This window comes from Spermophilus citellus (assembly GCF_964194105.1).
Source record: "Spermophilus citellus genome assembly, chromosome: 11".
NCBI lineage: Eukaryota > Metazoa > Chordata > Mammalia > Rodentia > Sciuridae > Spermophilus > Spermophilus citellus.
In genome coordinates, this window is record NC_138192.1 from 116,872,904 (window position 1) to 116,892,496 (window position 19,593).

The following is a 19,593-nucleotide window of genomic DNA, read 5'->3' on the forward strand; positions in this document are numbered from 1 at the left end:
CAGGATCAGGAAATCCAGATTCCTCCTCCCTCTGCCTTTCTGGCCTTGGAAATCCTGTGTGGAATACAGCTGGCATTCACTGATGCACCAAGCCTCGTGACCTTGGCTGGTACCCACATCTAAACTGCATCTATGGCATCCAAATTGCTAATTTGGTGCTGGGGTGGACGGAGGGGAGCAAGTAGGAATTAAAGGATGGGAAGGAAAAAAATTACCCCAAACTGAAAAAAGCTAAATTTCCTGCCAGGTGGCTTCCAAATCATCCAGCAGCTTTATTCAGGACTTTGAAGTCTTGAGCCAAACAGTTCCAAATCTGTAATATTTATCCTGCAGTCTCCAAAAACAAAAGTTGACTGTGTTCCTTCAAGTCAATCTCACAAGCATTTCAGGATGACAGATGGGAGAGGCTGAAAAAGAGTTATGGAATGACCTGGAACTCCGTGGTAAGCATTTGTTATGGTTGGCATATTCTCTCTCTCTCTCTCTCTCTCTCTCTCTCTCTCTCTCTCTCCACACACACACACGTGCGCACACACACACACATATTCTTGTTGTTTTCCTTTTAAACCTTATTCTCCCTTCTACCACCAAGCCCCCCACCACCCAAATCCAATCGTCTCTTGGTTTATTCATTAGTTATGTCCAAAACTCATCCCAGAACAGCAATAGCTAACTCAAGCCTCTGGTGCACATTCCTTTAAGCGGTTGAACTTCCTCACCATTACTCATGGACTAAGCACAAAGGAAGAATGGTAGAGGTAAAGGAAGATGGTAGAGGTAAAGGAAGATGGTAGAGGTAAAATTCTGGATGTGTCTTAAGGTAGAGTCAACAAATATGAATGATCATGAACACTGCTTGTAAAAAGTAACCAAAAATGAGATGTCAAGGATAATTCCTAAGCATTTGGACTTGAACAACTGGGATGAGAGACTCAATCCTTCTTCTCTCCTTCCAAGTGCTTTATTAGTAGTGATATTGGAAAACCTCAGTCTCAATTACGTGTGTGGATATCTCTCCCACTAGAGGCACTCTCTCTCTTAAATTTCAAGGGTCTTACTTTTCCGAGACTCTAATGAATGTAGTAGGCTCTTTCGTGCCAATGAGGAGAAAAACCCCATAAAGCATTTGCATACATATTAAAGCATTTAATTTCAAAACCTTTATTCCTATCCTCAAGTTCATGAGTGGGATAGTTGAGTAGTTCATGGATCCAAGATTAAAAGACCCAAGCACTGCATTTTTCTGTTATTTTAACACACTATTATTGAGCACCCAGGTCTCTGAAGACATTGAAGATGCAATACTGATCAAAGATACTAGACTTTCTGCTCATGGAGATTTCTGTCTCATATAGGACATATGCATGATCCTAGGAAATAGAGAAACAAAGAACTAATCATAACCTATAAAAAAGCTATGGAGAAACACAAAATAGGAGGACATAATCTACTATAACAGTGTGCAGTATAACAGAAGCTGATCAGGGAACAAAAGCCATCTGGATCTTACAAACAGAAGGGATTGAATACTAGGAATTTATTGTACCTATGACAGAAAGAATACAGGGCAATGAGACCAGTCAGAGATCAGCCACACGTCCGAGGAGACAGTGGACTTCATACCTGTCCCCAGGATCCCAGAACCAGCATGGTCTTTTAAGAAAATACAAAGGTTAAGTGGGGCCTCTTTGCCATTTGCTAAAGGCCACATACATTGCATTGCATCAAGACCAGGACAGGTGGCCGAGCAGATGGCCATGTGCTAGAAGGCAAGAAGCTCGAGTTGTATCTAAGGAAACAAAGGCGCCTGGAAAGAAAAACAAATCCTCCTCCCTCCTGTTTTAGCTCATGGAATAAGGTGTGGATTTTTTGTTTGTTTGTTTGTTTGTTTGTTTGTTTGTTTTGCCCTAAAAATAAGAAAAAGAGATTAGCAACACAGGAAGCCTGCCACCACTCCCAGGGTTGCAGAGTCAACAGCTCAGAACCTGGAACTATCTGGGAGCTAAACTCACGGAAGAGGGCTTGTTCGCAGGAGTCAGGAGTAGACGTGAGGGCTTGTTGCTGGAGATGCCAGCTGAGAGAGCACGAGGAGCCAAAGTCCCAGGGCTGCTCCCCTACTCCCACTCTCCAGTCCTCTGTGAGTGCTCCTCATCAGCAACATCTGGCCAGAGCTGTTCCCTATGATTCAGAGCAGAGCAGGAGCAGAGATGAATCAGACAGCCATCAAGCAAGAAAGTGACACATAAAGGGACCTACTTGGAAAGAGTGGCCAACCAGGGACACCCTGAGAAACTGAAATTTAAGTTGACACTAAGCTAAATCAGAAGATGGATATGAAGGGGCGAAGGGGGAGAGAATCTGAGGCAAAGGCAATCGGAAGACAGTGTTCTGGAAGTATTAAAAGGTTTTGTGTCTTTGGGGGTGACAAGGCCGCACCTAAGGCCAATCTGGCCGTTAATAATTTGGGTTGTACTCTATCACAGTCTGTAAGAGGTTAGCCATATGGTTCCTCTTCCACAATTATGTGCCAAGTGGCGCGTTGCAGTGGGAGCCAGCCTCAGGTCCACATTCTACTGGATGCCCAAACATCACACAGGAAGGCAAGAATGCAACCTGCTCTGTCCTTTAGGGCCCTATAAGTACCTTGCCTGAAATGTGAACCCTGATGTCAAGGCAACAGTAAACTGACTCAAGGACTGGTCGTCAGCACTCTCCCCTGAGTGGAGACACACCATTCAGATAGTTCTCCACCAACGTGGCCACTCAGAAAATTTGGGGTTGCTGCCTGGTTCTTCTATTTTATATGTTCAAAGGCAGGGAAGGGTTGTCTAAAACTTTCCATGGTATCACATGTCTTTAATTTCATCAGTACAATCATATTGAACCTTGCTTATACTAATTAATTTACCTTCTAGTACAGATTTAGAAATTGATAGTTAAAGCACCTGCTGAGGCCCTTTCTGGAGTGTGGATTTTTAGGGAAATTTACATATCACCTAACCATCCCTCCAGTGTAGATAGAAACTAACCTGCACACACTCAGTTAACCTATGTATCACGCTGTTCATACAGAGCGAAGTTGATTTCCGACAGTGCAACAGAGGGGACGTCAGGTGTCCATTGCCACTAGAGCTCTGCTGGCAGAGAGGAGAGAGGTGGAGAAGAGGCTGAATTAGTGGGAGATGTAGACCTGGGAGGCCATGAGAGAGTTTCCATCTGATTGGAACTGCATCAAAGGGCTTTTAACAGAGAGGTGACAGGATCTTATTTGGATGTTAAGAGCTCATGTTGATTGATTTGTGAAGAATGGATGATGGAGTGGGAGCATGGAACAGGTCATCCCAGGAGTTCAGCGAGGCAATGGCATCAACCCGGCATAAGAGCCGTACAGATAGAGAGAAATGGAGAGAAGCAAGCAGGATGCTGGTGCTCGAAACTTGAAATGATGCTCTGGAACGGTGGTAAAGGAGAAATGGTATGGAGGATGCAGCTGATGTACCTGGCCATGTATATTCTGTTCAGATGGAAGCAGAATTGGATGAGGTAGAAAAAGGGAGGTTGAAAGGAAGATTCTACTTAGTTGGTTTTAATTGTGTGATATAAAAGCAAAGGGTACAAGTTGTCTTATTTAACTAGACCCACGTGCGTGGCCTTAGCTGGTGCTTACTACATGCCTAAGAAACTGAAAAGAATAGGTCGTCTATTACATTCTCAGTGTTTCACCTCTTTGAAAGAGAGAAGCATTTCAATTCCAGATGGTGACCCAAATCATCAAGATAAGCTAAACGGACAGCATAACACTTTTTGGACAGAAATAAGGGTTCTTTAAGCCCCGAGAGCTAGGTTTCGATGTGGTAGCATGATATCGATAAGAAATTAAAAGTCAAAAAACTCAAGTAGAGGAAGTGTGGAGCCCAGATTCTATGCATTCCCATGTCTCTGAGGTGCTTGAATGGACTTTCATTCCACTTGGGATTCCATGAAGGTACCTGCTCTTTGCACATCAGATAGGGGACACCATTGCAAATATTGTCATCTCTGCACACCCAGTTAATCATCACACCGTGGGTAAATGTAGGGAATCACAAAGACTTGAAAACCTCCTTTTGAATGTTTCTCATCTTCTATAATCACACAGAAATGCCTTTCAGTGGGCCAACAACACATCTGTACCAGCTCTGGCAACCTCTCTGGTAGGCCCTCACGAAACAAGTGGAATAGCGCCAGATCTCGGCAGATTTAATGGAAGCTGGGGGAAATGTACAAAGATCTGTATCAAAGAACCACTTAATTTATTTGTGTTCATTGTCTATCTACATTCTACAAAGGGAGGACAACTCTTCTTGCTGTTATACAGAAAAAAAATTATTTGTCCCTTTTTCTTCATATTACACAAAGGAAAGAGATACTAGCTGTGGTTTGCTTAATTTTGGAAGCACTGTTTAAAAATTTCAAGAAAGAAAGATCTGTGGAAAGCCTTAAAAGTAAATTAAACACTTAAAAACCATCCACGCTACATTTTCAGATTTTCCAAGGTTGTTCACATATTAAACATTATCTAGTACCTTTTGCCTGGGAAAGAAATAGATAACATGTATTCATTACCAGAACAAGTCTAAGTGACTTTAAACTCAAGGAAGAAAACTTTACTGTAAACACATGGTGTATATTTATGAAGTCCAGAACATTTCACAAAACATGACCTTATAGTCTCTCATTAAATCATGAATAAATCCATAGTTGAAATTGAGTACAATTTGGTCCTGAGCCTCCTAGTAGCCAATGCAAAACAAAACAGAATCAGCTATGAAACACAGATTCCGACAAAAAAGGAGTTATAGCATTTTGAAAATACAACAATAAAATGTCTCTTAAATAGCGTGCGGCTGTGGAGATCAGAGAATGATCTGGGAACAGTCACTGACTCACACACGGCAGGGGCTGTGACATTTCCTATGGGGTTTTCTTCACCAAAAGTCAAGGGTATCATATTAGAACACAATTCAGCAAATGGCCAGGGCAAAACAAACCTTGAGTAATGCAGCTGGATCCAAGGATAAGTAGAACATCTAGAATGCACCATTTAATATCCAGACTCAAGCCACATGTGACTTGAAATGTGCGTAGTCTGAATTGAGATGGACTATAAGCAGAAAAATACACTCAATGCTGAAGTCTTCGCACAATAACAAAAAAAAGGGGGGGGGGAATGTTAATTTTTATGTCAGGTTTGTATTGACATAATAATGTTACATGTAATGAGCTAGATGAAATATATTATTAAAATTCATGCAACTTGATTGTTTGACTGTGTTTTTGATGTGACGACTAGGAAAGTTAAGATCACATCCATGGTTTGCAGTTGTGTCCTGTGGTATATTGCCATAGGCTAACACCAACCCCCAAGAACCATCTGGGCATTTCATCCTGGATGGGCAGCTGTCTGTCTCCTCGTCTATGAAGTGAAAGACCCTAATGCCCATCTCCAGGGGTTAAATGGTCTGGCCTGTGTAAAATGCCTAACAGCACCTTCTTTCTCTACTTCTCTGACCAGAAGGCAAATTTGGAAGCTGAAAGAGGAAGAATATTCCTGTTCCTACATCAGTCCTGCTATGAGAGCAGCCTCCATTCCCTGAGGTCTAGGGCTGTTTCTCTGCCTTGAGGAAGTACAGTACCCTGGGATTTCAGTTTCTCAAGACAGATTATTCTGGCCCCGGTGGAATAACTTGCAGGCTGATGGGGGCAGGGGGTTACTGTTTACAGAAGACAGAGGTCGAACACTGCTCAAGGACTTTGTTTAAAATTCCTTTTGTAACCACACAGTTCTCTGTTTGGGTTTTCTGCTCTCATTAAATAAATATCTGGAGAGTCTTCATGGATCATCCCAGATACGTGTGACCAAGGTTTTTAAGATAATGACCCACACTTGGGAGTTAAACTCAGTGCATTCTCAAGTTGGCTATTATAGGGCATTGACGGGTGATCAAGGGGCTGGTGAGGAATGCAGTAAAACTCTCCAAACAGGCCCAGGGATAGGACCATTTTAAAGTAAGGTGCAAGATTCCTGGTCCCCTGCACACCGCCTAGATTTCTTATAGACCTAGTTTAGGCCAGTGACAAAGCACGGGGAAGAAAACAAGCAAGATGTGATGATATAAAAAGACAGAGTTGAGAGGACTAAGGACATCTTGTTAACTTGAAATGTGCCTGAGACTCAACTTCATGGTTGAAATGAACATGTGCCAATGATTTCCAAATAGCACAGAAACAATAAATCAGTGTTTTGCTTTAATGAAATATTTTGAAAGGCTGAGGATGTTGGAATCTTTGGAGATCTCAATTAGACCCTCAGCAAATTTAAGTCACTTTCAACTCAAATTTCCATTAAGGAAGAAATAAGATAGGAAAAATAGAAAAAAATAATACCTACGGTAAAAGGATTTTTTTTTCATTTTTAATTAATAGACTAATATTTAAAGTAGTTAGAAGTTTACAGAAAAATTGAACAGAAAGTCCAGAGAGTATCCATATACTTCCTCAGCACCTACACATACAGTTTCCCCTATTTTTTTTTCTTTTTTTTAAATTAATTTATTTATTTTAACACCTTTAATTAGAGTGATACATTTGTTAGAGTTAATATGCCAATATCTATGCATTATTAGTTAATGTCCACAGTCACATTAGGGTTCATTCTTTGCATTGTATAGTTCTATGGGTTTGGGCAATTGCACATATGTATCTACCATTATAATAGCATGCAGAGTAGTTTCACTGCCCTAAAAATTCTCTGGGTTCTGACCATTCATCCCTCCCTCTCCACCTGCTCCTGGTAACCATTGTTTGTTTGTTTTTTTGTTGTTTTGGTTTTTTGTTTTTTTTTTTAAGTATCTCGATGGTTTTATTTTATCTGGAATATAATATAATTGGAATTATAAAATATGCTTATACTTTATAATTGACTTAATATGACTCTCTTCAGATTGTCTTAATATGCATCTGAGCTTCCTCTATAAAGATTCTTTTTTAAAACATCAAGAAAGCAATGTCTTTTATTAAAAATGAGAATAAATATGGGTTGGGCTATTGTTTTTGACCTTGAACTATCTGAGAGAAATAAAGAACAAACTCACTCTGGCTGAAGAGATCCCAGGACAAGAGGAACGAGGATCACATGAGGTGGAAGAACACAGGCACATAGAAACACACCACCCTGCGGGAAAGTAGAACTGGTGGTGGTCAGTGGGACAAACTTGAAGTTGTCCATAAAGACTTAACGATGGCTGAACCATAAAACAAAGTGAACTTGTGTCTATTTCCTTCCTGGGAAATGTAACATTAATATTTATATTAATATATAATAACATTAATATTATATATTGGGCTGGGGATGTGGCTCAAGTGGTAACGCGCTCACCTGGCATGCGCGGGGCTCTGGGTTCGATCCTCAGCACCACATAAAAATAAAATAAAGATGTTGTGTCCACCAAAAACTGAAAAATAAACATTAAAAAAATCTCTCTCTTTAAAAAATATTATATATTAATATATAATATTATAACCTAATTTTCTAGAGGAGGGAAGGCATAATTTCTCCTGGGACAGGAATGTGACACAATACCATTTAGATCTATCTTGTTGTTGTTTTCTTGTCTGGTTTAATTCAATGTCTAAAAGTTGACTCAAAAGTATGATTTATTCTTTCATTTGGTCAAACTGGTCATTTATTTTTCAACATCGTTTCTTTCTCCATTGCCATCTTTTATTTACAGCCTCATATTCCAGTTCATTTCATAGGGAATCCTCACTGGACTACAAGGACATTTGTCCTTAAAAAAAAGACCCCAAAGAATTCAACTTGAAAGAATAACTCTATCTTGAACAGAATTTAACTCAAGTGTTTCTTATGATAGGAATTTTTTTTAATTTTAATTTTTTTATTTGTTCTTTTTAGGTATACATGACAGTGGAGTGTATTTTGACATATTATGTTAGAGTCTGTAAACAAGTCAGGATGGCGCCTGGCATTTTGCCAGAGAAATGTTAGGGTCTGTAAACAAGTCAAGATGGCGCCTGGCAAAATGCCAGAGGGAGTGGTTTGTGAAGTAATGCCAGCGAGCCATTAAGTGTGGAGATTTCTTATTGGTTGACTGCTGTATCTAGTTTATGTTAATTAAGATAAGCTATGTGGAATGTATAAATACCTCTGTTGTCCTACAATAAACGGCTCCCACTCCTGCTGTATCAATCTACACAAGTTGTTCGTCACCCCCTGGTTATTTTGCTGCAGCCGGACTGCGGCAATATTATACATATATGGAATATAACTTCCCATTTTGTGGTTGTACGTGATAAGGAGTTTCACTGGTTGTGTATTCGTATATGAACATGGGAAAGTGATGACCGATTCATTCCACTGTCTTTCTTATCCCCCTCCTTCCCTCCAGTCCCCTTTGTCTACTCCACTGTCTTTTTTTTTTTTTTTTTCTTTTTAAAGATAGAGTGAGAGAAGAGAGAGAGAGAGAGAGAATTTTTAATATTTATTTTTTAGTTCTCGGCGGACACAACATCTTTGTTGGTATGTGGTGCTGAGGATCGAACCCGGGCCGCACGCATGCCAGGCGAGCGCGCTACCACTTGAGCCACATCCCCAGCCCTACTCCACTGTCTTAACCAGACAACTGGAGGCACATGGTGAAGGAGTGCGTAGGCTGAAGGCCAGTGCAGTCTTTGAGTAGGAATTGCTATGAGCTCAGAGACTGGATACTTAGCCTATTTCCAATACCTGTACACTCAGAGGACCGTCCTCAGGTGAACAATGGCCTCTCAATTGTGTATCTGAATAGCCAGGGTCACCCAGGTGTAGGTAAATAGAGGATCCAGGAATCTCACATGAATGGTGCCACTACTTGTGCTCTAGCCTTCATTGCAGTTTTTGATAGTCACTCCAGGAGAAAACTTCACACTACGTGGACTTTGACTAAATACTCCAATGACACACACCGAAATCTCCTCTTAAAAACACACTTAAGGAACCATGAACAGTAGGAGCCAAGAATTTTCCAACCCTTTGAGACAGAGGAAGAGGCAGACCATCATACTAAATGCATCAGCAAAAATTACATCCTGGCCATGTGAGATGGAGAAAATATAAAAATTATCAGAACCACACTCAGGAAGAGCTTAGAACTATGAAGTCACCTAGGGACAAGGAGATGAGATCTTCCTTCCTTTAATCATTAGGTTCAAGTAAGTCTGGATATTTGACAACTGGGAAAGAAGAGTCCTTTTGATTACAGGTTTGTTGAGTGGAGTGTCCAAGTTTGGTGGCAGGTGGAGTTGGCCAGATAAATATGGGAAGCATTATGGGATCTATTCATACTATTACACAAACGTATATATTCGTTGTTCTACTGAAATTCAATTTTACTGAGTGTTCTGTGTGTTTTCTTTGCTAAATCTGGACATTGGAACAGCAGGTAACCTGTGTCTTGTTTACTGCTTTGGAAACCTTGTGTTCTTCTACAACATTGGAATTCTCAGCTGTGTGCAACATTGGCTTTCTGTTTTTACCTAAATCAGTTTGGGCTGCCTTTCTGTCAACTTGCAATTCCCCAGTCACGTAAATGTTCTGCCATCTACAAGAGCAATCGCTTCTCTCCTCATAAAGAAAATATCCTTTCAAAAATGTTTAGGCCAGAGGAGCAGACAGCAAGACAAGGAACCATGACCAGCTGATTGGGGCATAAAAGGTACTTACAGAGGGTAAAAAACCAGGAAGAAGGCCACTTGGACTAGGATGGAAACACTGGGGGACCACAGGCTGCATGGGCTAGGGTCAAAGTAGAGTCACCATTACCAGTGCAACCAGCTCCACGTGTTCCTTCATGTCCCCCAAGGGCAACTCACATTTAAAGATTGTACCCCCACATTAACTTCTGGGCTATTTACAGTGAACAAGAACAGACTCAGATCTCCAACACAAACCCCAAATGATGGAAAGAAGCCAAAATGTTCTTGTGGTTTGAGGGGGTAGAGGAAAGAAAGGGAGGGGAGGAAGGAGAAAGATTCATTTCAAAACAGCCTCTGTCATCTGCCACCCCCCACCTGGGGGAAGGACAAACTGAGGGCAGTCTGGGTGGGAGAGCAAACAGAAAAGTGTCTCTCTGGCACCTGGAAGCCAGCAATCTGATCCCAGGGCCCCAGAGACTGTGCTGGAGGACAAAGCTTTGTGGGGGTGGGGAGGGCAATGAGTTGTGTGGATTCCAAAGCCTTCCCCGCCCTGCCCTGTCTCCAGGCGCCAGCGGGTCATGTCACTGCAAACAAATAACATGGGGAAGGCTGCCAGGAGAAATGACAAGGGTATTTGCAAGTTCAGGAGGCCTCTACCAGTCAGATCGGTAGGGCCATCGAAGACCTTCCTCTTCCTTACTTGGATTTCTGAGGTGTGAGCCAGAGCCTCAACTAACCAACTGCTGTGTCCTGGGATTCTGGGCCTAGGAGTCATTTACATTCACTTGACAATCATTTTTCTGGCTGTTTTGCAAAGCCTTTTGGAAAAATAAGTCAAAATATCATCTCTATTGGGAAGGATGGGAAACTAAAGTGTGACTCTCCTGAGATCACACAGGATATGAATGCAGAAGAAGAAATCACTGAGCGCCGTTGCTCATCTCCGAGCCTGTCCTCCTTGCCCTCTCCAGAAACCAGCATAGCAGCTCACAGGTCGGCTCTGCCAACCTCTCTCAGCAATCCCCCACGATTATACAACAAAATCAGGTTTTCATTAGTTCTTTAAAGAACACTAAACATTGCAGTGGTAAAGATAATACCAAACCCCCAAATCAATCAACAGGGAGGTTTGAGACTCTTGTTATAAGATGCTTCATTCAAGTTTGGGGACAAATTCAGAAAATGGCACCATTTATTTTTTAGTTTGACATTCTTTTTTTTAATCTATAAACACATTTGTATGTGGGGTGTGTGTGTGTGTGTGTGTGTGTGTGTGTGTGTGTCAATGTGTGTGTTGTGTGCTAGAGATCAAATCCAGGGCCTCACTCATGCTAGGCACTGTGCTGTATCCGTAGCCCCATACATTTGCTCTTATTTTTACACATTTACATTGTTTTCTATCATATTTACATATGGCTTTCTTTTTTCGACTGGATGACTACTAAGTTTTCTTTTGAAAATTGAAGTCATTTTTAACTGGTATAGAAAAACACACTAATGGAGGTAATGTGTTGTTTCAATACATGGATACACTGCATAATCATGTTAAATATACCCATCACTATAAACATTTATCACTTCTTCATGGTAGAAACATTCAACATTTTTCTAGTTTTTTGGAATATATAGTATGTAATTTCGGACATCTATATCTATATATTTAGATATATTTATGTATTTACTTGCATCTACTGCACAAAAGCACACTAGAGCTTCTTCTAACTGTGACTTAGTACCCATTGACACAGGATTTTTAAATGTTTTTATTAGTGCATTATAGTTCTACATAATTGTGAGGTTCATTTTGACATAATTGTACAGGCATGGAAATAATTTGCTTTAAAAGTTCCAAAGGCAAAATAGGCTATTACTCTTTTAAAGTTTTATCCCAACACAATGCTATAGATTAGAATGCAGCATCCTTGGTGCCTTGTCCATCCAGGCACCCTTGGTGCCTTTATAACTGGTACCAAGAGTCACCAGCTAGTCAACAAAAGCTCTGCGGAATGGGTAGTATGTTTTGAATCCTAGTTGTGAAATAGCAAATATGATGCAGCCTTTAGTTACATGTTAGCAGTGAATGTGAACATAGGAATGAAATATGTCAATAAAATATGGTACAGGAAATGACGAAGACAGGTATGTTTTGCTATGGGTAGCAGAATGGGCTGGAGAGAGCTGAAACCACTGGCAATCTCCAAGGAAAACCCTGGAGGCAGTGATGACCTTTTTTTTTTTAATTTTGGTAAAAACATTTGACATGAGACCTTAATAAATTTCTAAGTGTGCAATACAGTCCTATTGATTATAGGTACAGTGTTGTACAGCAGAACAGATCTCTGTAACATGTCCATCTCACTTAGCTGAAACTCTATGCTCCCCCACCAGTAACTCCTCAATCTCCCCTCTCCTCAGTTCCAGGCTTCCACTATTCCACTCTGATTGCATGATCTTGACTATTTCAGATACCTCATCTAAGTGGAATCCAATTTCTGCATCTGCACGCATGGTACATGTGTGGTTCCTTGAATTCCCCTTCAAACCAGTTGTAACTTCATGCTGCTTCCCTCAATTATGAAGCAATATAAAGTCTTCCACATGTGTTCTTTATTGATGGAGAAAACAGACTGCATCTCAGTGTTCTAGAACCTCACCAGAAGGACAGATTTTCCTGAGGATTACAATAAAAACAAACCTCTTTTTCTTCAGCCTCACTGTGATGATTTTCTGTACTCCTGGCCTCTTAAAGGAAGCCCCATTTCCCAGCCCTCTCATCTCTCCTTCAGTTCCCCTCCTGCCAAACAACCTTCATCTCTTCCCTGGACAAATTCATTTTCTGTAAAAGCTGATACTCATCCCTATTAAAGTCTAACCAAGAGATACTCATTACTGTGCGCCCTTTCCTACAGAGTTTTTCTAACACGTTGCCAGGGAATAAAGCCTTCGGCTTAAGAAAAGAATTTTGAAAGGTTGGGATTTCTGGGAGAGAAATCACAAATCATTTTATAGTAAAACAGAAAGGCTTTTCAGAAGTCCTGAAATAAGACTTTATTATTCTGTTCTTCCGTCCATGTAAAAAAGAAAAATGAAAAATTCATGTGATTACCACCACCAAATAGGCAGAGCAGGTTGCTTATCAAGGCAGCAACTCGGAGTTAGAGAAAGCAGCCCCGAAGGACGGGCCCTTTGCACTAGCAGAATGTCATTTGAGGCACAACACTGTCTTTTCAACAACAGAGACACACAGCAGTTTAAACACAAGAAAACACAAAATGAGTTCTGGGGAACCCAACCAACAAGAAATCATGGAACTGACAATGGTCAATACATGGGTCTGAGCATGAAAAAACAGGAGGAAAACAACAAAAGATTTTGCTGCCACTTGCTTCAGAAGACAAGACACTGGGCTTTGAGAAGGCCATGTTGACTTTCCTACCCTAGCTGCGTGTGACCCAACATCTCCAAACCTTCAGAGTTTTCACAATGAGCAGGTGCAGAAGTCAGTACTTTCTAAGACAAGGAAATGCAAAGGCTTATCAAGTCGACAGCAAGACTGGCCCAGGTACTTCTGCTAATGTTACTGTCTGCAGTTCCTAACTAGCCTGTGCTTTTTGCTTTGCGGCTGGAACCAGTAGCACTCAAAGTGCAATAGCATTGTAGACCAGAACAGCCACTACCTTATTCCCCACCCAGTTTAAGTATCTAAGGAGCCTTCTAGGAATCTCAGACCACAACCAGCTGGTGAGTGTCCAATCTGCAATCTCAGATATAATGAGCTGTAGCAACAAGAACCCAGGCACTAGTTGCTACAAACTCCACATCATAATTTATTCTCTTCATCTTGCTCTGTTCACCAGCCCACAGACCTCATGCAGGGCAGTCAACCTATGAACCTGTGAATTTGTGACTCAAGGCTGCTGTGTGATTGAATCTGAACCCTCTATTCCTCTTCCCTCATGCCCCCCCACTTCCAAATATGGGCAGAGTTTATTTCACTCATGTGATTATATAGTCATCTTTAAACTATCCACCTGAAGGTGACTCAGTCCAATTCCATCAGAGAGGAGGCCACTCCATGGTCAATGGGGGGTAGTGTCAGAGTCAGACCTAGAACACAGAGCTAGAATATATTAGCTCATTTAATGCATTCATCTGAGAATCCCTATTTCTAGTTCCTACTCTGTTAACTTCACTACCAATAAGATAATTTAGGATGATATATGAAAAGAGGTTTACAAATAATGATTTAGAACATAATTGACATGCTATGGAAAACAATAATAGATCTAAAGTGGAATTTCTAGTATGTACTGGTCTAGTGTTTTCCATGAAGTAACATATCAAATCCTTGAAGCTGACCTCAGAAAGTTCAGGAATTTGCTCACAGAGATGTGTCTGATTCAGAAGTTCCTCTTTGACAGTGCAGCTAAACATAACCAAGCTCTTTACTTGGGGTATTCACCCTGATATCTGATCTAATGCCCTTTTGTTCTGGCCTCTCTGATATGCCTTAATCAAAAATCAAAAACTCTATGGTGTTCCCACACAGACTCCTTTCTATGTCCACCCTCCAGGAAAACCCATTGCCAATGGGTGATTAATGGCCAGGTGGGTGGCAATGGGTGAGTGAGAACAAGCAAGGATCCTGCCCAAAGGGCTTTTCTACTCCATCAGCTCCTGTGTCTCTAGACTCACTTCCTTTTAAACACCACCCATTTTATAGAATGTGTCACCAGCTCTGAGTCTTCATTTCCCAACCACACTGAAACAGTGGGTGTTTAATTATTATTACTTCCTGTATGCCATCACTTCAATAGATAGATGTTTTTAAAGACATCAGCTCATTTAATGCATTAGTACAAACATGTGAAATACTGTCCCCATCCTGCTGATATGGACACTGAGACTAGCAGATATCAACACTTGAAAAGTCTATGTCCCTAATCGAGGGTAAAAGGCAATGAAGGCTTTGGCTTCTTTTCCACCAGCTAGGAGCTGACAGAATGTTTATCTTGAGCAGATGCCAACCTCTGTGACCTGAACACCCTCATGGTTATTGAAGGTTCCACATTATTGTGGTTCTCTAAGCAGGTTGAACAGCATTTTTAACCCTAACAAAGCTGATGTCACTTCTCTGGGTGATGTTCTCTGGTATGTGATAGGGCTAGATCACATATCCTTTCGACATCTATTATTTCACTACATCATTCTAAGGTTAAAGGAATTTCAGGGGTCATGTAATAAAATGGTAGCATGCATTAAATCCTTCAATCCTTATAACACTTCATACTTTCTAAGCATGATTATGTGTATTTGTTCATTTCACTCTTACCCCTTTTAAAATTGTTTCTAACTTGAAGAGTTTTGTAAGAAAATGGATAAGCACTTAGCACAATGCCTGTGCATAAAATATGCCTAAGAAATGCTTATTGTAACTGGCAACTCCTGAAATTATTAGGCAATGTGGTCCACATTGTAACACATACTCGAGGATTTACAGAGAATGGAGAATCCTAGGTTTCCTTGCTCATCTCTTTCATTCCACTTATTCATTTTGTATTTGTTTATTTTGTTTGCTTCTTTCCAGGCTATAGGTAAAACTAGTGCTTTTTTTTTTTCTTTTGCACTAGCATTACCTAGTTAGACTTGCATTACAATTGGATGATAACTCTTTCCAACCATGAAAACGAGGGGAAGGTCCAATGTTTTCATGGATGACAGAGAAGTTGACATTGGAGATTGCCTTGATGTTCCTGACCACCTTTGGAACGCTCACCTGAAGCTTCAGAGAGTAGAGTCACATCAGACAGGGGGGTGATATGCTGGAAGGAGCTCTTATTGGGAGCCCAGGAGACGGAAGTTAGTCTTCCATCTTTGCCCACTGAGCCACTGAAGATGGGAGAAGGGCTCTTGCTCTCCCTGCCTGAGTTCTTGCTTCTCCAAAATGGACTGCATCTGCTTCCCTCATGTGTGCTGTGAGGCTTTGCTACATGAAGTTGTAGGAACTGTTGAGAGGTAGACTTGGGAAATTTATTTCCAGTCAGTTTAAATATTTGGCCAGTCATACAATAAACAAGATCATGGATTAACCTTGGCAGTTAACCCCAAAAGAAAGTAAAAAATATCCTGGGAGCAGGAGCTTGGAAGTCATTCCCTCATGATCATCTCGAGGGCTGGCATTGCCCAGGCACTGTCTCCATCCTAAGATGACCGAGTCCAGTGGTCCCAGCCTTTGGGGACTCCAAGCAAAGCAAAAGACGTTTTCTCAGGGCCCTCCCGCCTCCCACCCTCCACAGGGCTCCAGGATGAACTCAACAGCAAAGTGGGTCATTTGAGCCCAGAATGGAGATGACGGCAGTCATGGAAGGGCATTGGGACCTAGCCCAACATAAATGTCTGCTGGGGTAATTACTGAGATGAGACTTGATTTACACTGAGCCATTTTCCTGTTGGTGTGACTGGGAGGCTGCAGCTTCACCCTGGTAAGCCACAGCTTTCTATTCATGTAGTAGGATCATCCTCAGGGAAACCCTGAGAGCAAAGCTCAAAGTTAGTTATTTAATATGGAAACTGGACACGCATACAGTCTGCAGATGTATATGAGCAGAACCTCTGGGAGGAGGAAGTCTGTGAAAACATTTTTCTCTCCATGCATTTGTCTCTGCCTCTCTCCCCAACATACATGTCACCCACCAAACCCAAGGGATATTTACATAAGGAACAAATGCTAGTTTAAGGATGTGAGGGAAAATAGATACCAATGGGGCAGATGAACCGAAAGGAGTGAGTATATGGTTGTTTTCATGACTCAATACCAATTACCCACCAATTGTGACAGATGGGGTAGGTTTGGGTTGTGTTCCCCTAATTTCACATTCTAACCCATATTACTTTGGAATATGACCGTATTTTGAAACAGGGTGTTTACAAAGATAATCAGCTTAAAAAGGAGGTCATCAGGGTGATCCATAATCCACCATGACTGGTATCCTTACAAAAAGGGGAAATTTGTACATAAGACATATTCGGAGGGAAAACAATGTGACGAGAGATGGAAAGAAAATGGTAGATACAGAGAGAATTGCCTTTTTACTTACAATTGGTGAATCAGTCCAGCTTTCATTTCACAAAATTAAATGGGAGCTCCCCCTGTACGAGAGAGGTAGTGTTTTTTTTGTTGTTGTTGTTTTTGTTTGTAAGTTGGGATGAAAGAAACATGAAGAGAATAAAAACTAATTGGTTAGCATCTAGTTACAGCAGATGGTCATTGTTATTAATATTTTACATATAAAAGAGAAGGGACTTCTTCAACCCACTGACTCATGTATACTGGAATCTGCTGTTTTCAGGAAGAACCGGTATGTTTTAGGATCCATATCCTTCTTTTACATTTCTGTTTCACTGTGTGGCATGAAGCATGAGTGTCTCCATTTTGGTTCGTTGGGTCTCTTGGGGCCGAGGGTTAGATCTCAGTCTGTAACAGTATGGTCTTATAATTTTTATTTAACATTACTTAGTAACACACCATATATTTATCAGTGGAATTTTATTCAACATATTTTTAAAGTCTGTTGTTCACTGAAAAGGGGTATTATAGTAAGAACTTGCTAAGCAAGATTTGACGAGATTCAAGATAAATGATTACTTTCATGGTGACATTTTCAGGACAGTTTCATCAGACCTACATGTAAGAGCCTTTTCCTGAACAATAGTTACTTAATTTGCTTATATCTTAAATGGCTCATGGATTCTTTTCCCTTCATATTTAAATCTCTTAAAAGCAAAGTTGTGATACAGAGCATAAATGAGATGAGAGTGAGGTTATTAGCAAAGTATTTTCTACTAACAACTGTAATGATAATGTGCTTTTGTTCATTCATTAAATAAATCCTGATTGCATTTCCAACCTGAATCTTGATACAGTAACTTGTATTTCAATGCATTTTTGAGTATTCAAGCTGCCTGGTTGAGGTCCTTTGTTATAGCAGCAGCATGGATGGAAGTAGCAACAACTTTCTAGCCTGCAGGAGTCAGGCTCCTTTCAATTTCAAACACGTCCTCTCTCTGTTCTGGCCTAAAGTACAAGCAGCAACCACTGAGCAGCATTTGGTATGACTGCTCCGGGCCTCCACAACTGAGTTGAGCAGCACTGACAGAGAAGGTATCGAGACTCCTCCACCTAATTAATCCCCCCAACATGTCTTTTCTTGGTCAGGAACATGGTGAACAAGGCATGGCCCCAGGAAGTGCTATGGGTTTTATTCTTTCACTGTGAATCTGCCAGATGCTCATCTGCACAAAGATGACTGAAATTATTTTCTAACCAACTATGAGCTCTCAACCAAAGTTCCCAGCATAAGGAAATTTAGGGATGTTCTGAATTTATCCTCTCAGGATGAGTGAGGGAAGATGGACTTGGAGAACAGAAGTGATTGGCATGAAAAGCCACCCAGTGTCTGATCACACACAGGACACAGCCAGTGTCCTGATTCCAAACCAAAGCTTTGGTCCTATATACCACCTTGATTTTCCTTCACAGAAATAATTTTTAATAAGAGAAAGGCTGATGATGCTTTCCTCACTATACATAGGGTTCTATCCCTTCTCTCCTCTTTGATGGGCAAGGAAAGAGATAGGGCTTTGTCACAGAATGGAAACTCCTGAGATCGTCTGATTTTTCAGGGATATTTATGCCAAATGGTTTGCCAGCCTCCACAGGGACAGGACACTTACCACTTCATTTCAGACAGTTCCCATGATTAGAAGTTCTCAGACACCAACCCCAAAACATGCCAGACTACTGAGGCAAAGACTTTTTTAATCTTTTAAGTCACTCAGTTTGAGCCAATGCCCAGAATCTTTAGTCCTCCAAGTCTCTGTGATGATTACAATGGTGACATTGGTTCAGATGACACCTCTTTTCAACTGGAGATCACACCAGTGCAGAAGAACTTCTTTCTGGATAGTAGGGCTTGGTGCCCAGCTCCAAGGACACTAAAAATGCCCACTGCTGTGGGCAGTAAGACTTGAACAGAATATCAAAAGTCGTGACTCTAATTTCAGAGAGTCCAGAAGGCATCTGAGTTGAGGAGCTAGGCTTCTAGAAATGAGAAAGCCAAGGTTAAGAGAAGTCAAGTTACTTGCCCACAAGAAGGAACATGCATTTCTTTTCAAGGAGCAAGTAAGATGGTGGCTGAGTCACAGCTGTAGCCTGCTCAGATCTGCTCCATCTCACATGCTAGAAGATGGCCACTGTTCCCTGATCACACACCATAGCAAGAAAGAGGCAAAGACAAGACAATGGGTCAGATGGCACTCTTCCACGCAGAGGATTCCTTTTAGATACAACTGTCCCCCTCCTTAATAAATAGCCCTCCATATCCATGCACAGCTATTGTAAGGGGAGTTTGATAGAGGTCAGGAAATTTGGTTTTATATTCCCAACTCCATAAGCTTGCACAGGTCACTGAATGTCCTATGGCATCATATTCCCATTGGTCTAAAAAGGAGGCTGAAATTAGAAGAAAACTTGAACTCCAAGAGCACCATTCCCTACAGATCTGCATGCCTGGAGATACCACTACCACCCATTTTGTCCTTTTCCAAGTCATCTTCCTGATAGTTAAGTCAGAAAGACTGAATTGAAATGAAACAGAATCCTTCACTGGGCAGAGCTGGCTTGAAGTATTACATTTAAGAATAAATAACTGCTACCATACACTGAGTGATTACTGTAATGCTGGGGATACTCATTTCATTCAGTCCTTCAACTTTCCTGGGAAGTAGGTAGAAGTCTCCATTCTAGAAATGAGAAAGCCAAGGGTTTTAGAAGTCAAGTAACTTGCCCATACTTAGTAGCTG

The 19,593-nt window shown here is 41.1% G+C and overlaps 1 protein-coding gene across 1 annotated transcript in view; it reads right to left on the reverse strand.

The window, feature by feature from the left end:
- Window positions 1-300: 300 nt before the first annotated feature.
- Window positions 301-19,593, reverse strand: part of LOC308631169 (uncharacterized protein) — a 128,559-nt gene continuing 109,266 nt past the window's right edge. Inside the window, exon 4 of the mRNA XM_081262163.1 lies at window positions 301-407. Coding sequence (XP_081118289.1) covers window positions 364-407 — 44 coding nt within the window. The 3' untranslated portion in view covers window positions 301-363. The remainder of the gene's footprint in view (window positions 408-19,593) is intronic.